The following is a 15,348-nucleotide window of genomic DNA, read 5'->3' as shown; positions in this document are numbered from 1 at the left end:
GGCAAGCAGCCCCAGAGTAGCGCAGTTCTGGGGCTGCTTGCTACCCTGCAAGGCAGGGTGCAGGGTGGCCAAAAGGACAGAGATGTGTTGGGGGAGATAGGCTGTTGCAGGGAGTTGTAGGGGAGGCAGCCCCTCACATTAAAGAACCAAGGCTTGGTGCTGGGAGGGACCAAGTCCGGAATGGCTTGGATCAGGGTGGGTCCTCGGCTAACGACCAGTGGAATGTGATTAATGACAGCAATGGGGAGTACTGGGATTGCCATCACTAACATTGTGCTTTATGGCTGCATCACTTAGTGATGGAAATTCCAGTCCCAATTACCATCATAACTTGAAGACTCCTGTCTTTAAATATAACTATTTAGCCTTCTTAAATGGGGATATAAGAGTTCTTGGTTAGGTATTTTTAACTGTGCAGTGCTTTGGATTCTAAAGAAAAATGGTCCTTAGGAGTGAGCACGCATGGACATGCATATAACACCTGTTGGCACTTCCTTAAGCTAAATCTTATCTAGGATTGGCCTGCAAGCTATAGAAGACAGCTATGCAGTCCTAGCAGACACAGCTGCTTTCAGTTGCAGACAGATACTGTTGGAATGCCCCCATGTGCTCCAAAGGACTGTGAAGCACTTTGAATTAGAAATAATATAGTCCTAGAACATAGCGAACCTGCAATACTGATTATGTGGGAGAAGGGATACAGACAGATCTAGTGGTTAAGGCAATGGGCTAGAGACCAGGAGACTTGAGAGTTCTAGTCCCGCCTTAGGTGTGGAAGGTGGCTGGGTGAGCTTGGGCCAGTCCCACTCTCCCAGCCCAACTCACTTCACAGGGTTGTTGTTGAGGGGAAAATAGGAGGAGGAAGGAGTATTAAGTATGTTTGTCACCTTGAGTTATTTATAAAAATAATAAAGGCAGGATAGAAAATTTTAAAAAAAATAAAGCTAAGGAAGTATTGTGTTGTGTGGGGAGCACTATGTAACTTGGAAGTAAACCAAAAAATGCCACATGCTTTTGTTCGAAGTCCCATGGTACTCATTTTGTCTATATATTATTGTACTGAGCGCTACAATACCATTTGAATAGGAAAGATTATTCTTAGGGTAAATGAAGGCAAAATGATTCATGAAAGTTGGAATCTATAAATATTAGATTGAAGTTGCAGAAGAAAAATGCCCAGATTTTCTTATGATGTTGTAACTAGCCATTATTCACCAAAATGGATTAATGTAAAAATGACTGCCTGCCCATCTTAATTATTAGGGGTGACTGGTAATTTATTTTCCATTACAGATCTCTTTTGAGTTTCGCTCCCTTCTGCATTCTCAGCTTGCCACATTGTTCTTTGATGAAGTCGTTAAACAGATGGTAGCTGCATTTGAAAGAAGAGCAGCCAAGTTGTATGGCCCAGAAACCAGAATACCTCGAGAGTTAATGCTTCATGAAGTGCATCATACATAAAGTAGTTTTCAAACTTCTTGGACAACGCATTTACATATGAGATGTTTTTCTCATGTGCGCTTCCAGTTATATGGGGCATTTTTTGCCAATTATGTATACTACTACTGTATAAAACATGCATGTAAGATGCAGATGTACATAAGTCAAGTGCAATTCTAAGGTGCTGGTAAGTTCACTGAGTGGCAGCTACATTTACAATTGCCTCCCTCATCTTTTCATCAGCATGTATAAAACTCAGCACTGTTACCAGTTCTATAGCCTTATTTTGACAATGTTTAATATTTACTATTGAAATCAAGTTTAAGTTATTATTTTAAATGCATATTTAAGTTATTTTTAGTATTCAAAATTAGCTTTAACTAGTAGTGTGCAGTTCTGAAAGCAAAGCTTTTTTCTTAGTACATAAACTTTGGTAGCAGACTTAATATGCGGTATTTTAGTAAGTTATATGAATCCTACAGAAAGGGTTCAGCTTCATCAGCACATTATTTAATATGGTACTGTAGTACACTGTTGCAAGATTCCAACAGGCGGCTACATATACTGGGTCTAATATGAATAATCATGAATTCTCACTTTAAAAATGTTCCAGTTAATGACAAACCATAATGCCTGGGGGTTTATGGCTTGCTTCTAGTGGCTTTCTTCTACCAGCAGAACTGACAGTGCTAGCAAAGCACATTCCCACCTTCCTCCATAGTGTTCTCAATCTGCTTTAGAAAGTTGGAAAACAGATTAGGAAAAACAGGAGAAGGGATACTACTGTTTGCGTGACTTGGCTTCTGTAACATTGGCATTAACTATATGTAAATATAGTTTAAGTTAAAGCAACAGTGTATTTGAATTTAACACCTTTATAATTTTATATATTGCTGCACTTAATGTTTGTAATAGAGTTTGATAAGCCTTGCTTGATTCATAAACATACTATCTCCTATATTCTTTTATGACACCATGCACTCCTCATTTTTTATTTTTGATAAATGTGAGGGTACTGTTAATATGTGGTCAGCTGCATTCCTTACTACAGAACTGCTTCAACATTGTTCATAGGTCCCACAATCAAGTTAGCCCTAGAGCTTTAATCATGAAAAGGGATTACTCAGGCAAGAGAAGTTCTTAGATTAAATGAAAGTACAGTGGGATTCTAAACTGCTTCAATTCTACCTTCAGCTACAAAAATATTATTAAAACTTTTTTGGGCCATTATTGGAAGGCAGCTTAATCATCTCACTTTCCATTTTCATGTATTAAAAGAAAAATAGCTTGAGAACAATTTTTATATGGAAGTTACCTTTGAAGAGTAACTTGTCTTCCTTTGAGAAAAAAGATTTTACTAAGAGTTATTGCCAGTTGGCTCTGAAATCCAAGAAATATTGTCCAGGAAAATCTAGTACTTGCTATGATTAGGATTATGTTGTGAATAAGTTAATACATACCATACGTTAGAGCAATCTTTTTATTACATAAAGTTGTCACATAATTGTATATTTGTCTACTTTGTACACAATTTTATTCAGTCTTGCACACAATGGCTTCTGCATTTTTTAGTGACGGCAGGCACCAATAAAGTCTGATTTAGCAGAATTGCAAGTGCTTCAACTGGTTTTAAGTTCAGAGCACAGCGTTGGTACATGGATCTGCACCCAGTATCAGGAATGTACAAATGTCTTTATTCAAAGTACAAAATAAATTATCTGTAGGCATGGACAATGACTGTAAACAATCGTAATGTGTCAACTGAACTCCAGTAACTGAATGTTACAGTGATTTTTTTTTTTTTTTTTAAGCACAGACCCTTTCTCTGCAGTCACTATCCATCCTGCCTGACTCTGACCCAAGGTTCACTTAAACTATCAGGTCGCACACTGTAGTTCATGATACGCATCCATGTAGCCTAGGACTTAGAACATACCACCTCCCATTCCTCCACCCATTCCTCCCATAGCAGCAGCAGCATCCTTCTCTTCTTTGGGGATTTCAGTTACTACCGCTTCAGCTGTAGATAAAAGGGAAGCAACTCCTGCAGCGTCCATCAGTGCTGTTCTCACAACCTATGAATGGATTAAGAGTATTATATAAAATAATGAATTACTACCCAAGGGCACTATCACAGAATCATTAGAAAACTGTACTTACCTTTGTTGGGTCAATGATGCCTTTTTCTATCATATTCACGAAGTCGCCAAGCATAGCATCATAACCAACATCAGGCGGGCTTTGCATGATTTTCTCAACTATCAGTGATCCTTCAACCCCTGCATTCTTGGCAATAGTCATAGCTGGAATTTTCAGTGTTCTCCTAACGATCTCTATGCCTAAAATGAATGAGTTCTGGTTATTACAGAAGCTCATCACATAAATGCAAATATTTGACAGTAATTTCACTGCTGATAATGGAACCAACATTGACAATTTTTCATATATGTTGCCTATCTTTCTATGTAAAATTTCAAGTCTGAATCCTGAAGTTAATTTTGTGGTCTTTTATCTCCTATTCTCCAGCTCTCAACAGGCTCTGGATAGTTGGAGTCAATTTCTGAAGTAGGTAAGAAAGGACAGGCACACTGGGGAGAATGGAGGGAACTACAGAAAGTTTTGAAGTTACTTAGAATCTAAATGTCCAACTATGTTTTATAGTAACAAAAAAAATAATTGCCATTTACTTACCAGTTTTCTGATCTTCATTGACTGGGGTCAAAGCATCTAGGGCTGGAATACAGCGGAGCAATGCGCAGCCACCCCCCAGGACTATGCCTTCTTCTACGGCAGCACGAGTGGCATTTAGGGCATCAGTGACTCTGTCCTTTTTCTCATTAACTTCAACATCACTTGTTCCTCCAACCTAAGAGAAATCCTTGTTTAGATTGTTGTCAAGTTCTCACTTAGAAGTTATTTGCAGAGTTCTGTAATCTGAAAGACTCTTGAAAAGGTAGCTTCTCATACATACTTGGAATGCTGCTGTTAGAAATAAATGTTACAGCTCCCTTTGACATTAAAAACTAACCACACTAATCTTCAGTTCTATAGCAGGATTAAGTATCTTACTACGTTCACCACTGAAGAAACTGCACCTTTTCCAGTTTAAGAAATGCCTCAGGCCACAAATAAATATTATTTTGAGTTCAACAAACCACAGCTGCCATAAACCACATTTGAGGAAAGTACTATATAGCCTTCCTGTACCTTGCTTTAGATACTGTTTTCACAAAATCCAGCTGCTTGTACAAGTTCAATACAATACATTCACAGCCACTTGTAACCAGTTCTTAGATCAACTACCCCCAACCCAGCACCTTCTGGATATGATGGATTACTGTCCCTATCTGAACCAGGTAAATGATCATGTAGGTTATAGTCAACACCTCAGGGACCTTACAGTAGGCTGTAATGTTAACCAAGTTTCAAGTGTGTTAAAGCCATTCATATCCTTCTATTTATTTATTCAATTTGTATGCTGCCAGCTAAGAAAACACTACTAACTAAGGAAAATTATAAAAAGATGAAATTATGTAACTTGGTTTTACCCAGACAGAAAACCCATAGTGTAACTACCTTTAGTACAGCTACTCCATCAGAAAGCTTAGCCAGGCGTTCATTTAGCTTTTCTTTCTCATACTCGCTTGTTGTGGTTTCCAGTTGTTCAATTATTTCCTGAACCCGTTTTTCAATCTGAGCTTTATCACCTTTTCCTTTAAGCAATAAGCAGTCATCTTTGGTTACGATGACTTCTCCGACTTTGCCAAAGTCATGAGGCTGAACATCTTCCAGATTTATAGTTAAACCTTCCTCTCCAAACACCTGAAATAGGTAATATTGAACAACATTCTTTGTTACCAGTTGTAATTTTACAAATTTTTACAATAGTCATACTAAAAAACAAATACTCTATTTGCTTCAATAAGATTTCCTAATACTTTATCAAAAAACGTTTCTCTTGAATTCAGGAGACCAATTTAATAATCATAAAATATGAAATAATCAGCTAGTTTTTTCATATTCTTGGTATTTGTAAGGAATCTCATTTATAGCCCAGGCACATCAACAGTATAATTTAAATTTTTCAATTTTAAAGAAACCCTTTTGTGCGAAGCTGGCAAAAGCAGGCCCCTTTGCAAGTGGTTTCTCCAGGAACCAATTCTTACGTGTGGTTCCCAGAGCCAAGCCCTGCCCCTTCACCACTAGGCAAAAGGCTTCCTGGCTGGCTGGCATTATTATTTGTGCCCACTGCCAGCCAACAGGAAGGCAGGTACTGGCTTCACGCAAAGAGGCAATTATTATTATTGCCCTTTTGCGCAAAGCTGGCCAAAGCACACCCCTTTGTGAACAGCTTCTCCACGAACTGGCTTCGTGCAAACGGGAGCAAGAAGATGGCAAGGTGGGCTGGGGTGGTGGAGCGTGGGGCAGCAGGCTCACAGACCTGGGACGGGGCTAGAGCGGCTGTGGCTTCCTGGGGTGTGGCAAGCACCCCCAGAGCTGCGCGGTTCTGGGGCTGCTTACCACCCCGCAAGGCAGGATGCAGGTGGCCAAAACGGCAGAGACAGTGGAGAGATAGGCAGGTGAGGGGAGTCGAAGCACCCCTGCAGTCGTTAAGTGCAGGCCGGCTGCCATGTGCCTGAATTTTGATCACGTGACTGCGGGGGCACCAAAAACAGCCATAATTTTGGGGACTCGCCATTAAGTCCCTTTGTTCAGCACTGCTGTAACTTTGAATGGTTACTGAACAAATGGTGGTTAATCGACTACCTGCAGCTCACAAGAGAATTGTGAGTTTCATGCCTGCACGTCCAAGAATCCATGCAGGCTTCACTTTTATCAGTCCAGAACTGTAGCTCAGCAGCAGAGCACACAAAATATGTCCCAGTTCTAGTGCTGACATTTCTAGGTGGTAAGGGAAAGGCTCCTGCCTCACAATATGGAAGGTCACTTGCTTCCAGTGTAGTTAGTTATGAGCTAGGGTGTTTGTTTGTTTTGGTTCTTCCAAGTTAGTGTCGACTCTTGGCGACTACCTGAACAAGTCCCTGCAATTTTCTTGGCAAGGTTTTCAGGACTTAGGACTTCCTAGGACTTAGAGAGACTGGCCCAAAGTCACCCAGCTGGCTCCGTGCCTAAGGCAGGACTAGCACTCAGCCTCCCGGTTTCCAGCCTGGTGCCTTTAGCTTCTACACCAGACTGGCTCTCTATGAGCTAGACAGCTGACGTTAAAATGGTATGGCAAGTTCTATCACTGCAGGAATGCAAAACTGGGCACACTTGGTCTAAATCTCAAAGCCCTTTGCAAGTACTCTTCACATTTCTGACAAAAGTCATCCCTCCGAGTAGCCTGCTAGAACTAAAAAGTTTAAAGGTGACTGAGTTAGGCAGATCAACAGTCTGCTTTGGCAGAAAACACCTTCCCACATTTTCCTTTGATATAAATAAGGATCAAATATTTCAATAAATCAAGTATATAATAAGCTACGTTAGGATCCCACAACTCTAGAAATTAAATATAATAGAAATAAAGATTATCAACTTCGCATTAATGCTGCCAATTTCTTATGGATTAACAACCTTTCATTTCTTTTTAGGATTACTTACAGCACCACCAGTAGCAATTGCCATATCTTTAAGCTGGTTTTTTCTATTGTCACCAAAACCAGGTGCTTTTACTGCAACAACCTGCAGGCCAACCTTCAATCTGAGAAAGAAGATCCAGTAAGCAGCGAACACTTTAGGATTGAAATCTTTTAACCCTTCTCTGTCCAAGTATATTTAACTGTGTAATTGTAAATATACTTCATTTTAATAGGCAATTTAACAAAACCTATTGCCATTCATTATTTATAAACTAAAATAACCTCTGAAGTAAACTACACTCCTGGTTTTCAGTAAAGATCCAATTTTCCCCCAGTTAAATTTCTCTTTAGGTTAGTTCTTAACTTTTTTTGTCCCACGGACCCTTTTGAGAGTCCAGTGAAACCTGGAGAGCCCTTCTCAAAAAAGTATTTAAAATAAAATACATATAGTTTGTATTACAAAGGAAACCAATTCTTAAATAAATTTATCAAAATATTAAACACCAACAAATATATAATAAAGTAATCAATGTGCTTTTTATTAATTAAACCAATAACAAAACTATATTCTTTTTTTAAGGGTATAATAATTTTAGATGGTGAGCTGTATTGAACAAACATTTTTGGAATTTTAAAGCCATACATTACTTTGTTGCCTACATAAAGCATTTAATGAATAGCTAAATTTAAGGTAGAAATTAGTGAAGATAAAGTTGGGATTTTCCCACCCAAGTTTGTGGACCCCAGGTTAAGAATCTCTGCTTTAAATGAATGAAAACTCTGAGTAACTACAGATTACCTTAACTAGTTTGCAGCATCAGTCCCAATTAATAATCCTTCACACTTTTGCTTAGCCCTACCAAAATCAGAAGAGCTACAGTTGTTTACAGCTGCTATATTAACAAGTCATTGAACTATGTATTAAAATAAGTACACAATTGCTTTGGTAACTTATTCTCAATTCTCACCACTAATAATCAAGAACAAGCTTTCACTCTAATTCATTAAAGACAATAAAGACTATCCCTACGTGCCGTTCTAGCACTGAAGGAGAAAGTAATTTGCCACTGCATTAATGATCTCATTTAGCACTTTGCTCTGTTCCCTATTTTCTTCAGAATCTGCTTAAAAATCCCATTTCTGTTCCAGCAACAGAAACAGCCTCCACTAACACAAATAATAGCAAATTCTCTTTTTTTTAATGGACCAGAGTTAAAATTCTAAGTGCACTGGCATGGAAGTCCAACTACAATTAGAGGGGCTTCCTTTCTTAATAAAAATGATTCTACAGGATGCAGATTCTTGCATTGAAAATACTTTGGAATTACAAAGATCCTTATATCAAATTTACCTGTTTAGCACAAGCGTACTGAGGGCTTCTCCATCTACATCTTCAGCAATAATAACTAAAGGCTTACGATGATTATTTGAAATCTCAAGAGCTGGCACTATGGATTGAACGCTGGAAATCTTCTTTTCACTGATTAAGAGATAAGCATCTTGGAACTCACATTTCTGTCCTACAGAGGAACATAACAGTATTGAACTTTATTATGAAGATTTTTTTAAATTCTTAAGAACAGTTAAATTTTATTAAAGTTAAATTACGTACCCTTTCTATTATGTATCTGAAAATTATCAGAATCTTCATCATACATCTGCATTTACTATGAACTTCTCTTTAAATTACAGAAATGTATCCAATGATGAAATTCTACTACAGCAGTGGCAACCTATCTGCAGTCTGCAAGAGGCCCTGCAACTGCTTTTGGGTGGCAATTGCAAAACATACACACTCAAATTCCATTCAAAGGTGGATCAACAAGGCATCTACACATAGTCCTTGCTTAATGACCGCTCAAAGCAACAGCAGCTTTGGAAAGGGTGCATTATGGCCTGTAAAGCCAGCTGTCATGAAATGTTGCGTCACCCCCCACAATCATATGACTGCATTTTGGGTGCATTTATGACCAGTTGCCAAGTGCCCTGTGATCACGTGATCGCCATTTGCAATCTTGTCTGCCAGCTTCCCCAGAAAGTCAGTGGGGAAGCTGGCAGGGAAAGTTGCAAGTGGAGGGGAAGTCCTTGGTGGGACTGGAGGAACAAAGCAGAGATCTTCAGGATCTGAGCTTCATTCCTTTAGCCTGCTGAAGAGTTTCCTCTCCCCCACCCCCACGCACAGAGGGGAGGGGAAACCCTTCAGCAGGCAGCTCTTTCGTTCTGCTGGCTTAACAACCCAGCAGATCGCTTAACAACTGCAAATGGGACCACTGGGATTGCAGTCCTTGAGCGAAGTAGTCACATGGGCATCTTGCTTAACAACAAATTTGTTCAGTGACCAAGATTCCAGTCCCAACTGTGATCGTTAATCAAGGACTACCTGTATCTTGATTTTGGCTGAAAGGCAATTTTATTTAGGGCACCCTACAGAAGTGGTGGGATCACAATTCTGAAAATTCTTAGCTGGCCGGAAGTTGCAGCATATATCATTTGGTTGTGTATTCCTCAACTACAGTTGTTACTATTTATTAAATTTATATAGCTGCACATCTCACTTGGATGTGACTCTGGGCAGTGTAACTCCCTGTCTTGAGTTACTTATAAAAATAAAGCCAGAATAAAAAAAAAATCTTTAAAAAATCATAATCTTCTACCATAAAAAGCGATTAAAAATTAAAAGCTACATTTAAAATACAATTAAAAACAACAACAGGAGAGCGTACTTTAACTATATACAATATAACCATTTAACAGGCTCCGTAATTCCTTGGGATCCCTAAGGCTGATGTTAACAGTATCTTGCCCATTTTGAGTCAAGATAGAGCACTACACTGCTATACTTTGAAGCAAAGTGTGCTTGAACACAAAAGTAAATGAATAGTGTCAGGGGAACTCCACTACTCATGAATTAGTTTATTCCTATGATTAAGACAATGAGACTGATGGACCAGAGTAAAACATGTGGTTCAGTTAATGGCAACTTACCTTTGGCTGTATTAATGAAGTAGGGAGAGATGTAGCCTCTGTCAAACTTCATACCTTCAATAATTTCCAGTTCATCGTTCAAAGTTTTTCCATCCTGTTTTTCAAAAGCAGTAATGTAAATTGCCAAACACAGATCCTTAATTTTGGTACATAACATGTGCGTGTCAGTGCCTCACCTAAACCTAAAATTACTATGGAGCGTTCAAGTCCAGAAGGATCTTAAACATCATATTTCACATTTCGTTATATGCTCTCAGCAAGACTTAAAATGCCAAAGTAAAACAGACCAAAGTAGTTCACAGAACAGTGTCACATATGTGCAACCCTTACCTTAACTGTAATAACACCTTTCCGTCCAACCTTCTTCATGGCATCAGAGATTATGTTACCAATTTCTTTATCCCCATTTGCTGATATTGTGGCAACCTGTACATAGAAGATTATGTATCACATTCTCTAGGAGATTAAACTAAGTACAAAAATCTCACCTTTCTTTAAAAAGTTGGCAGCATGACACCACACATTTAAAGAAAATGTTCCCAAAGCAGGGGCTTTTGTTAGCCCTATTAAATGGCGCAGCCTAAACAATATATTCACGCTGTGTTGGAAAACAGAATTGGTTGCTTAAGGCTGAGATGACATTACCTGAGCTATTTCTTCTGGAGTTGTGACTGGCTTGGACAATTTCTTCAATTCATTAATTACAGCCTCCACAGCAAGCATCACACCTGAAAAACAAACAAAAAATGTGTATTTAAATAATCCATGGACATAACAGTAAACAGGTATTTGAGAAACATATACTCCAAAGGCCACTAATTATATCAGCAATCAGGGATAACCACATTCAACACTCAATAACAGAGCAACCTCACAGTTACAAGGTTAAGTTTGCAAGCATTCACTCTGAGAGGTGGCTGAGGCACCCACACACCAGCACATCATTGTTTCATCTGTGAGGACAAGAGATTTTGACAGTGGTTGCAACTGTCCTCATCATCTTCTCATATCAAGGTTATTATTATAAAAGTGTCCTCCCCATCCCTCCCTCACACACACAAACATTTGTTTTAGGTAAAGACGCTAGCCTACCACTGCGATGAACACATTCAAGACTCTATTATGCCTCAGAAGGCATAGCATGAGGAAGCTGAAGTAAACTGTTCTGTTTTGCACTTCTACACCCAACATCATGCAGCACTATGACAATGAAGGGAAAGTGGACATAGCAATTTAAGACAGCTGTATTGGGGGGGAAGTGGTTAGAAATAGGGCTGTGTTAGAAATTGAGAAATTTGAATTAAAGCCATATCCACTGTATAACTGGCATGTAAATATCTGGTCTTTGTGCAACTCAAAAGGACCTGGCCACAGCTCAGATTACAATTCACACAGTGTGGCAATACACTGACCACTGTATTTATCAAAGTAACATTATGTACAGATTATCGTATGTCTCACTTTTCCTGTGTAATTATGGAACTGTCAAAAATAGTTTGCTGACCCATTTGAAAGCATTCAGAAAAATCAGCAAACGTAACCATTCATTTAACGACTGCAAAATGTCGCACCTCCCCTCGGTCACGTGAGCGCATTTTGGGCACTTGGCAACCAGCGACTGTTTGCAGCATTCTGTGGTCATGTGATCATGTTTCCAGCAAAAAAGCCCGTTGGGGAAACTGGATTGTTTAATGACCATGGCAATTTGCTTAACAACTGCCATAAAAATGGTTGTAAAATTGGGTCGAGTCACATGGTGACTCGATTTACGACCACAACAACTTATGATGGAAATTCTGGTCCCAATTGTGGTTACAAGTCGAGGACTACCTGTAAGCTTGAATACACCAATTACCAAACTCACATCGGAATGAAGGTTAGTATTACCTCTTCTAATTTCCACTGGATTTGCTCCTTTACTGATCTTTTCAAACCCTTCCTTGGCAATCGAACGTGCCAGTACTGTTGCAGTAGTAGTACCATCTCCTGCCTCTTCATTGGTGTTGTTGGCAACATCCTGAACTAGCTTTGCTCCAATGTTTTTGTACTTATCCTTCAAGTCAATTGCCTTGGCTACTGTCACGCCATCTTTTGTCACCTTAGGGCTTCCCCAACTCTGTTCAATAATTACTGTTCTCCCCTGAAATAAAACAAATAAAGTTAAAATATTGGCCTGCAGAGCTTATATAAAATTTAGGTTCCATTCAGATCAGTTAAAAGGCTATAAAACGTACCACAGATACACCATAATTAATTACGCATCTTACTCTAAAATATGAACATGAATAAACATATTTGGAGCTCCCAAGTAAACAAGAGCTGGAAACGTGCAAGCAGTGCCAAATGTGTACCTTCAGTAACAATGCATGCTTGTCCGTAGGTTAGAAACATACACATGAAAGTGCACATACCAGGAAAAAAATTATGCACAGAGTTATGTATTTGCCAAAAGTGTGCAAAAACCAACATGCATACAAAAGGTGATATGCCCAAGAAAACATGCAACACTACAATCATGTTGTTGAGTTTGGATTTGTTTAAAATAGAACTCTTATTGAAAATTAGAAAGATAAAAGTTGCCTATCCCTTATTAGAAATCAAATCATACATCTTGAACCCAAGTTTACAATACTGTTTTAACAACTTAAAACATGACATTTAAATCCAAGAAAATTAGGATTCCAATTATGTGGCTATTCACAAAAATGGCAGAACACAAAATGCAAAATATATGTTACTGTCCAAACAACTGTATATTTGGGCTTGCTACTGATATTATACTCTACTTGCATTAGACTATGGCAACTTTCACTGACCTCACACTTGGCTAAACATTCAGAAGGCAGATTTCACTAGTTTTCTAAGCTCATCTGATTAATGTGATGTCAAGAGTGCTCACCTTTATAGGCTTCAGAGAATGCTGCATGGGCTTGCTTGACAGCATATTCTAATATGCCACAGGGAAGTAAATTTCAAAACTTTTTAGAAAAATGTTCTTAATTAAAATCTAATTGGCACAGTCAAAAGTAAAGATGTAAGTCCAATAATTTCCACATAATACATTTAAGCACATTTTATTTTCCCACTGAAATTAAATAGAGTATCACTTTAGATGAAACAAGCCATGAAAAGTACTTTGGATTTTGCTCATCCTCATCTCAAGACATTTCACAAGCAAATACCCACATAATGCCAGGTGTATTTGTTCCAATACCTTTGGTCCCATAGTAACTGCTACAGCATCAGCTAGAAGATCCACCCCCTGCAACATAAGAGCTCTAGCATCTGCTCCAAATTTCACATCTTTTGCATAGGCTCTTGTAAGGTGTGGGGCCAGGGCTCTGGATACTGGCCTTAGTTGACGTAGCACTGATGGTAAACGCAGCATTTCTATAAAGGAAAAATTGAAAAATGCAATTCAGAGTCAACATATTCAAAAGTGGAAAAAGATAACTATGTCTACTATATTCCAGAACAATCTTTCCTAAACTGGTATCTGACATATATGATGGGCCAAAAGTTCCAGAATTCTCAAATAGTCCAACACAGGTTAGAAAAGAGAGTTGTGCAAAATGGTGAGTCTATTTGCTCTGTGACTATTGCTAGTGTTAGGACTAGCAATCAAAATATGATTACCTTTTTTTAATGGCAAAGAAATTATAGCACATGTATAACTAGCGTGATCAGTCACAACAGTAGAGCTACCTATTCAATGTCCCTGAATAAGTCAACTGACAGGTCACTTCCAAGAAATGCAGGTTAAATGCTGGCTTACGACTTTTTAAAGGAGCTTTGAAAATGTACTGTATTGTCAACCAGGGAGATAGGAACATGGATTCAGGTGTTCATTTCAACTAATCTACTTTGTACTGGGTAATAAAAGACATTTTGTACCAGCAGAGTCAATATTAATAATACACATGCCCTTTTGTGCTCACCCACGTACAAGCCAAATTCCCTGCTCAGAAGAGGGCAGATGCAGTTCAATTCTTTTTTTTGCTTTCTACCATATGCATACTTTGTGTTTGGCAACACCAGCAACCATTTCATGAAAGTGGTCATAAAAGTTCCTCAAAATGCCAAATCTCTCCACGGAGAGGAAAAGATTGATAACCTGCTTTAGGCTGTAATAATATACAGTAGTCACATCCTATCAAAATTCATTTTTTAAAAAGTAATATACGTAAGTGATATTTGCACTTTCTCCCTATCTCATCTTGGAGCAAAGTGCCCTGTAAAACAGGCTTAAGATGGTACCTTTGGGTTGGTATAAACTTAAATGGTCATCAAAGCATGAAAGGCAGGCAAGCTGCTCAGCCACTATCATTAGAAAGAATGCAAGGGGAGAAACAGAAGAAAGGGGGCGAGGACAGGAAGAGAGTAAAGTCTACTGAATAAGCCAAGCATATCTGTTGGCCCTCACACGTGCTTCATTCATTACCCGGTCGGAGCACAAGGTCAAGAGAACAGCAGCTCCCCCTAGGCCTTCGAGAGCAGCACTACAGCGAATAAAACGTGCAGCTCCCCAGCCCCCTTCCCTAAACTCGTGGGGCAGCTGAATCTCCCCCTTACCTTCGTTCGGGGGGGGGGGAGGGGAATCAAAGGCCAGCAATTCCACAGCAATTCCCGGCCGCTAACTTGAGCACCACCGCCGAAGGTTTGGCTGGACTGGACTAGCCCCCTAGTTCCACCAGCCTGGCGCCCTCCAGCTGCGTTGGACTACCACCCTTCGTGGCTCCGCTGGCAGCTGTAACCCAACCCCATCGTAGAAGAGTCCAAACGCCGCCGGGGGACAGCAGGTCGGTCGGGGAAAGGCCAAGGCCCGCAGAGCCCGAAAGCGTTGGTGGGGCTGCTTGGATCTCCGTCTTGATTATCCGCAAGCCAACTAACAATTCACCGCGCTGCGAACTCTCGCGATCGCCCCCTGACCAGCCTAGCCCGCAATCGAGCGCCCGGTCCGCTGGTCCCGCAGCCTTTGAGCTGAAGGAATCTCCTTCTCCGGATCCCAGCCCTTCCCAACCCGGCGCCATCCGGATGCTTTGGGCTACAAAGCCCACCCTCCCAAAGAGCATACAAAGGTGGCGGGGGCGAAAGGGGCTACAGGGTAGCGCATCCGCAGGACGGTCACGGGCTGGCATTGCGCCATCCCCCCAAACAGGAGACGAACACGTGAAAGAAGCATTGATTCTCGCACCCCTGCCTTGGGCTGCCCCTCGTTCTCCTGCAGGCCTCCAGCCCTCCCGGATCCGGGGCCCCGCTTTACCTGTGGCGGGCGCGGGCAAAGGGCGATACCGCGGCACGAACAAGGTGGCTCCTCGGACCACTCGCAAGGACTGGAAGCAGC

The 15,348-nt window shown here is 40.1% G+C and overlaps 2 protein-coding genes across 3 annotated transcripts in view; one reads left to right on the top strand and one right to left on the bottom strand.

Moving 5' to 3' along the window:
* COQ10B (coenzyme Q10B) overlaps positions 1-3,048 on the top strand; it is an 18,008-nt gene extending 14,960 nt beyond the window's left edge. For both annotated transcript variants that reach the window (XM_063318033.1, XM_063318034.1), the window contains exon 5: positions 1,294-3,048. In XM_063318033.1, coding sequence (XP_063174103.1) covers positions 1,294-1,461 — 168 coding nt within the window. In that variant the 3' untranslated portion in view covers positions 1,462-3,048. The remainder of the gene's footprint in view (positions 1-1,293) is intronic.
* On the bottom strand, positions 2,907-15,348 carry HSPD1 (heat shock protein family D (Hsp60) member 1). The gene is made up of 12 exons (XM_063318032.1): positions 15,268-15,348; positions 13,219-13,394; positions 11,892-12,144; positions 10,650-10,732; positions 10,335-10,430; positions 10,005-10,098; positions 8,371-8,539; positions 7,042-7,141; positions 5,017-5,262; positions 4,132-4,306; positions 3,601-3,779; positions 2,907-3,515 (listed from the first exon to the last, which is right to left on the bottom strand). Exons 2-12 carry the CDS (start codon positions 13,390-13,392, stop codon positions 3,366-3,368), a joined length of 1,719 nt encoding a protein of 572 aa, XP_063174102.1. The 5' UTR covers positions 13,393-13,394; positions 15,268-15,348; the 3' UTR covers positions 2,907-3,365.

The sequence above is a fragment of the Candoia aspera genome, chromosome 1 (assembly GCF_035149785.1).
Source record: "Candoia aspera isolate rCanAsp1 chromosome 1, rCanAsp1.hap2, whole genome shotgun sequence".
Taxonomy (NCBI): Eukaryota; Metazoa; Chordata; class Lepidosauria; order Squamata; family Boidae; genus Candoia; species Candoia aspera.
Note: the sequence above shows the minus strand (reverse complement) of the source record. Positions and strands in the feature narration are given on the sequence as shown.

Excerpts from the sequence above, each read along its gene's own strand:
- HSPD1 (XM_063318032.1), bottom strand. The coding sequence starts at position 13,392 with ATGCTGCGTTTACCATCAGTGCTACGTCAACTAAGGCCAGTATCCAGA. Across the intron at positions 4,307-5,016 it reads ATGGAGTAGCTGTACTAAAG|GTTGGAGGAACAAGTGATGT; the intron begins GTAGTTACACTA and ends GATTTCTCTTAG. Across the intron at positions 3,516-3,600 it reads GCATCATTGACCCAACAAAG|GTTGTGAGAACAGCACTGAT; the intron begins GTAAGTACAGTT and ends ATCCATTCATAG.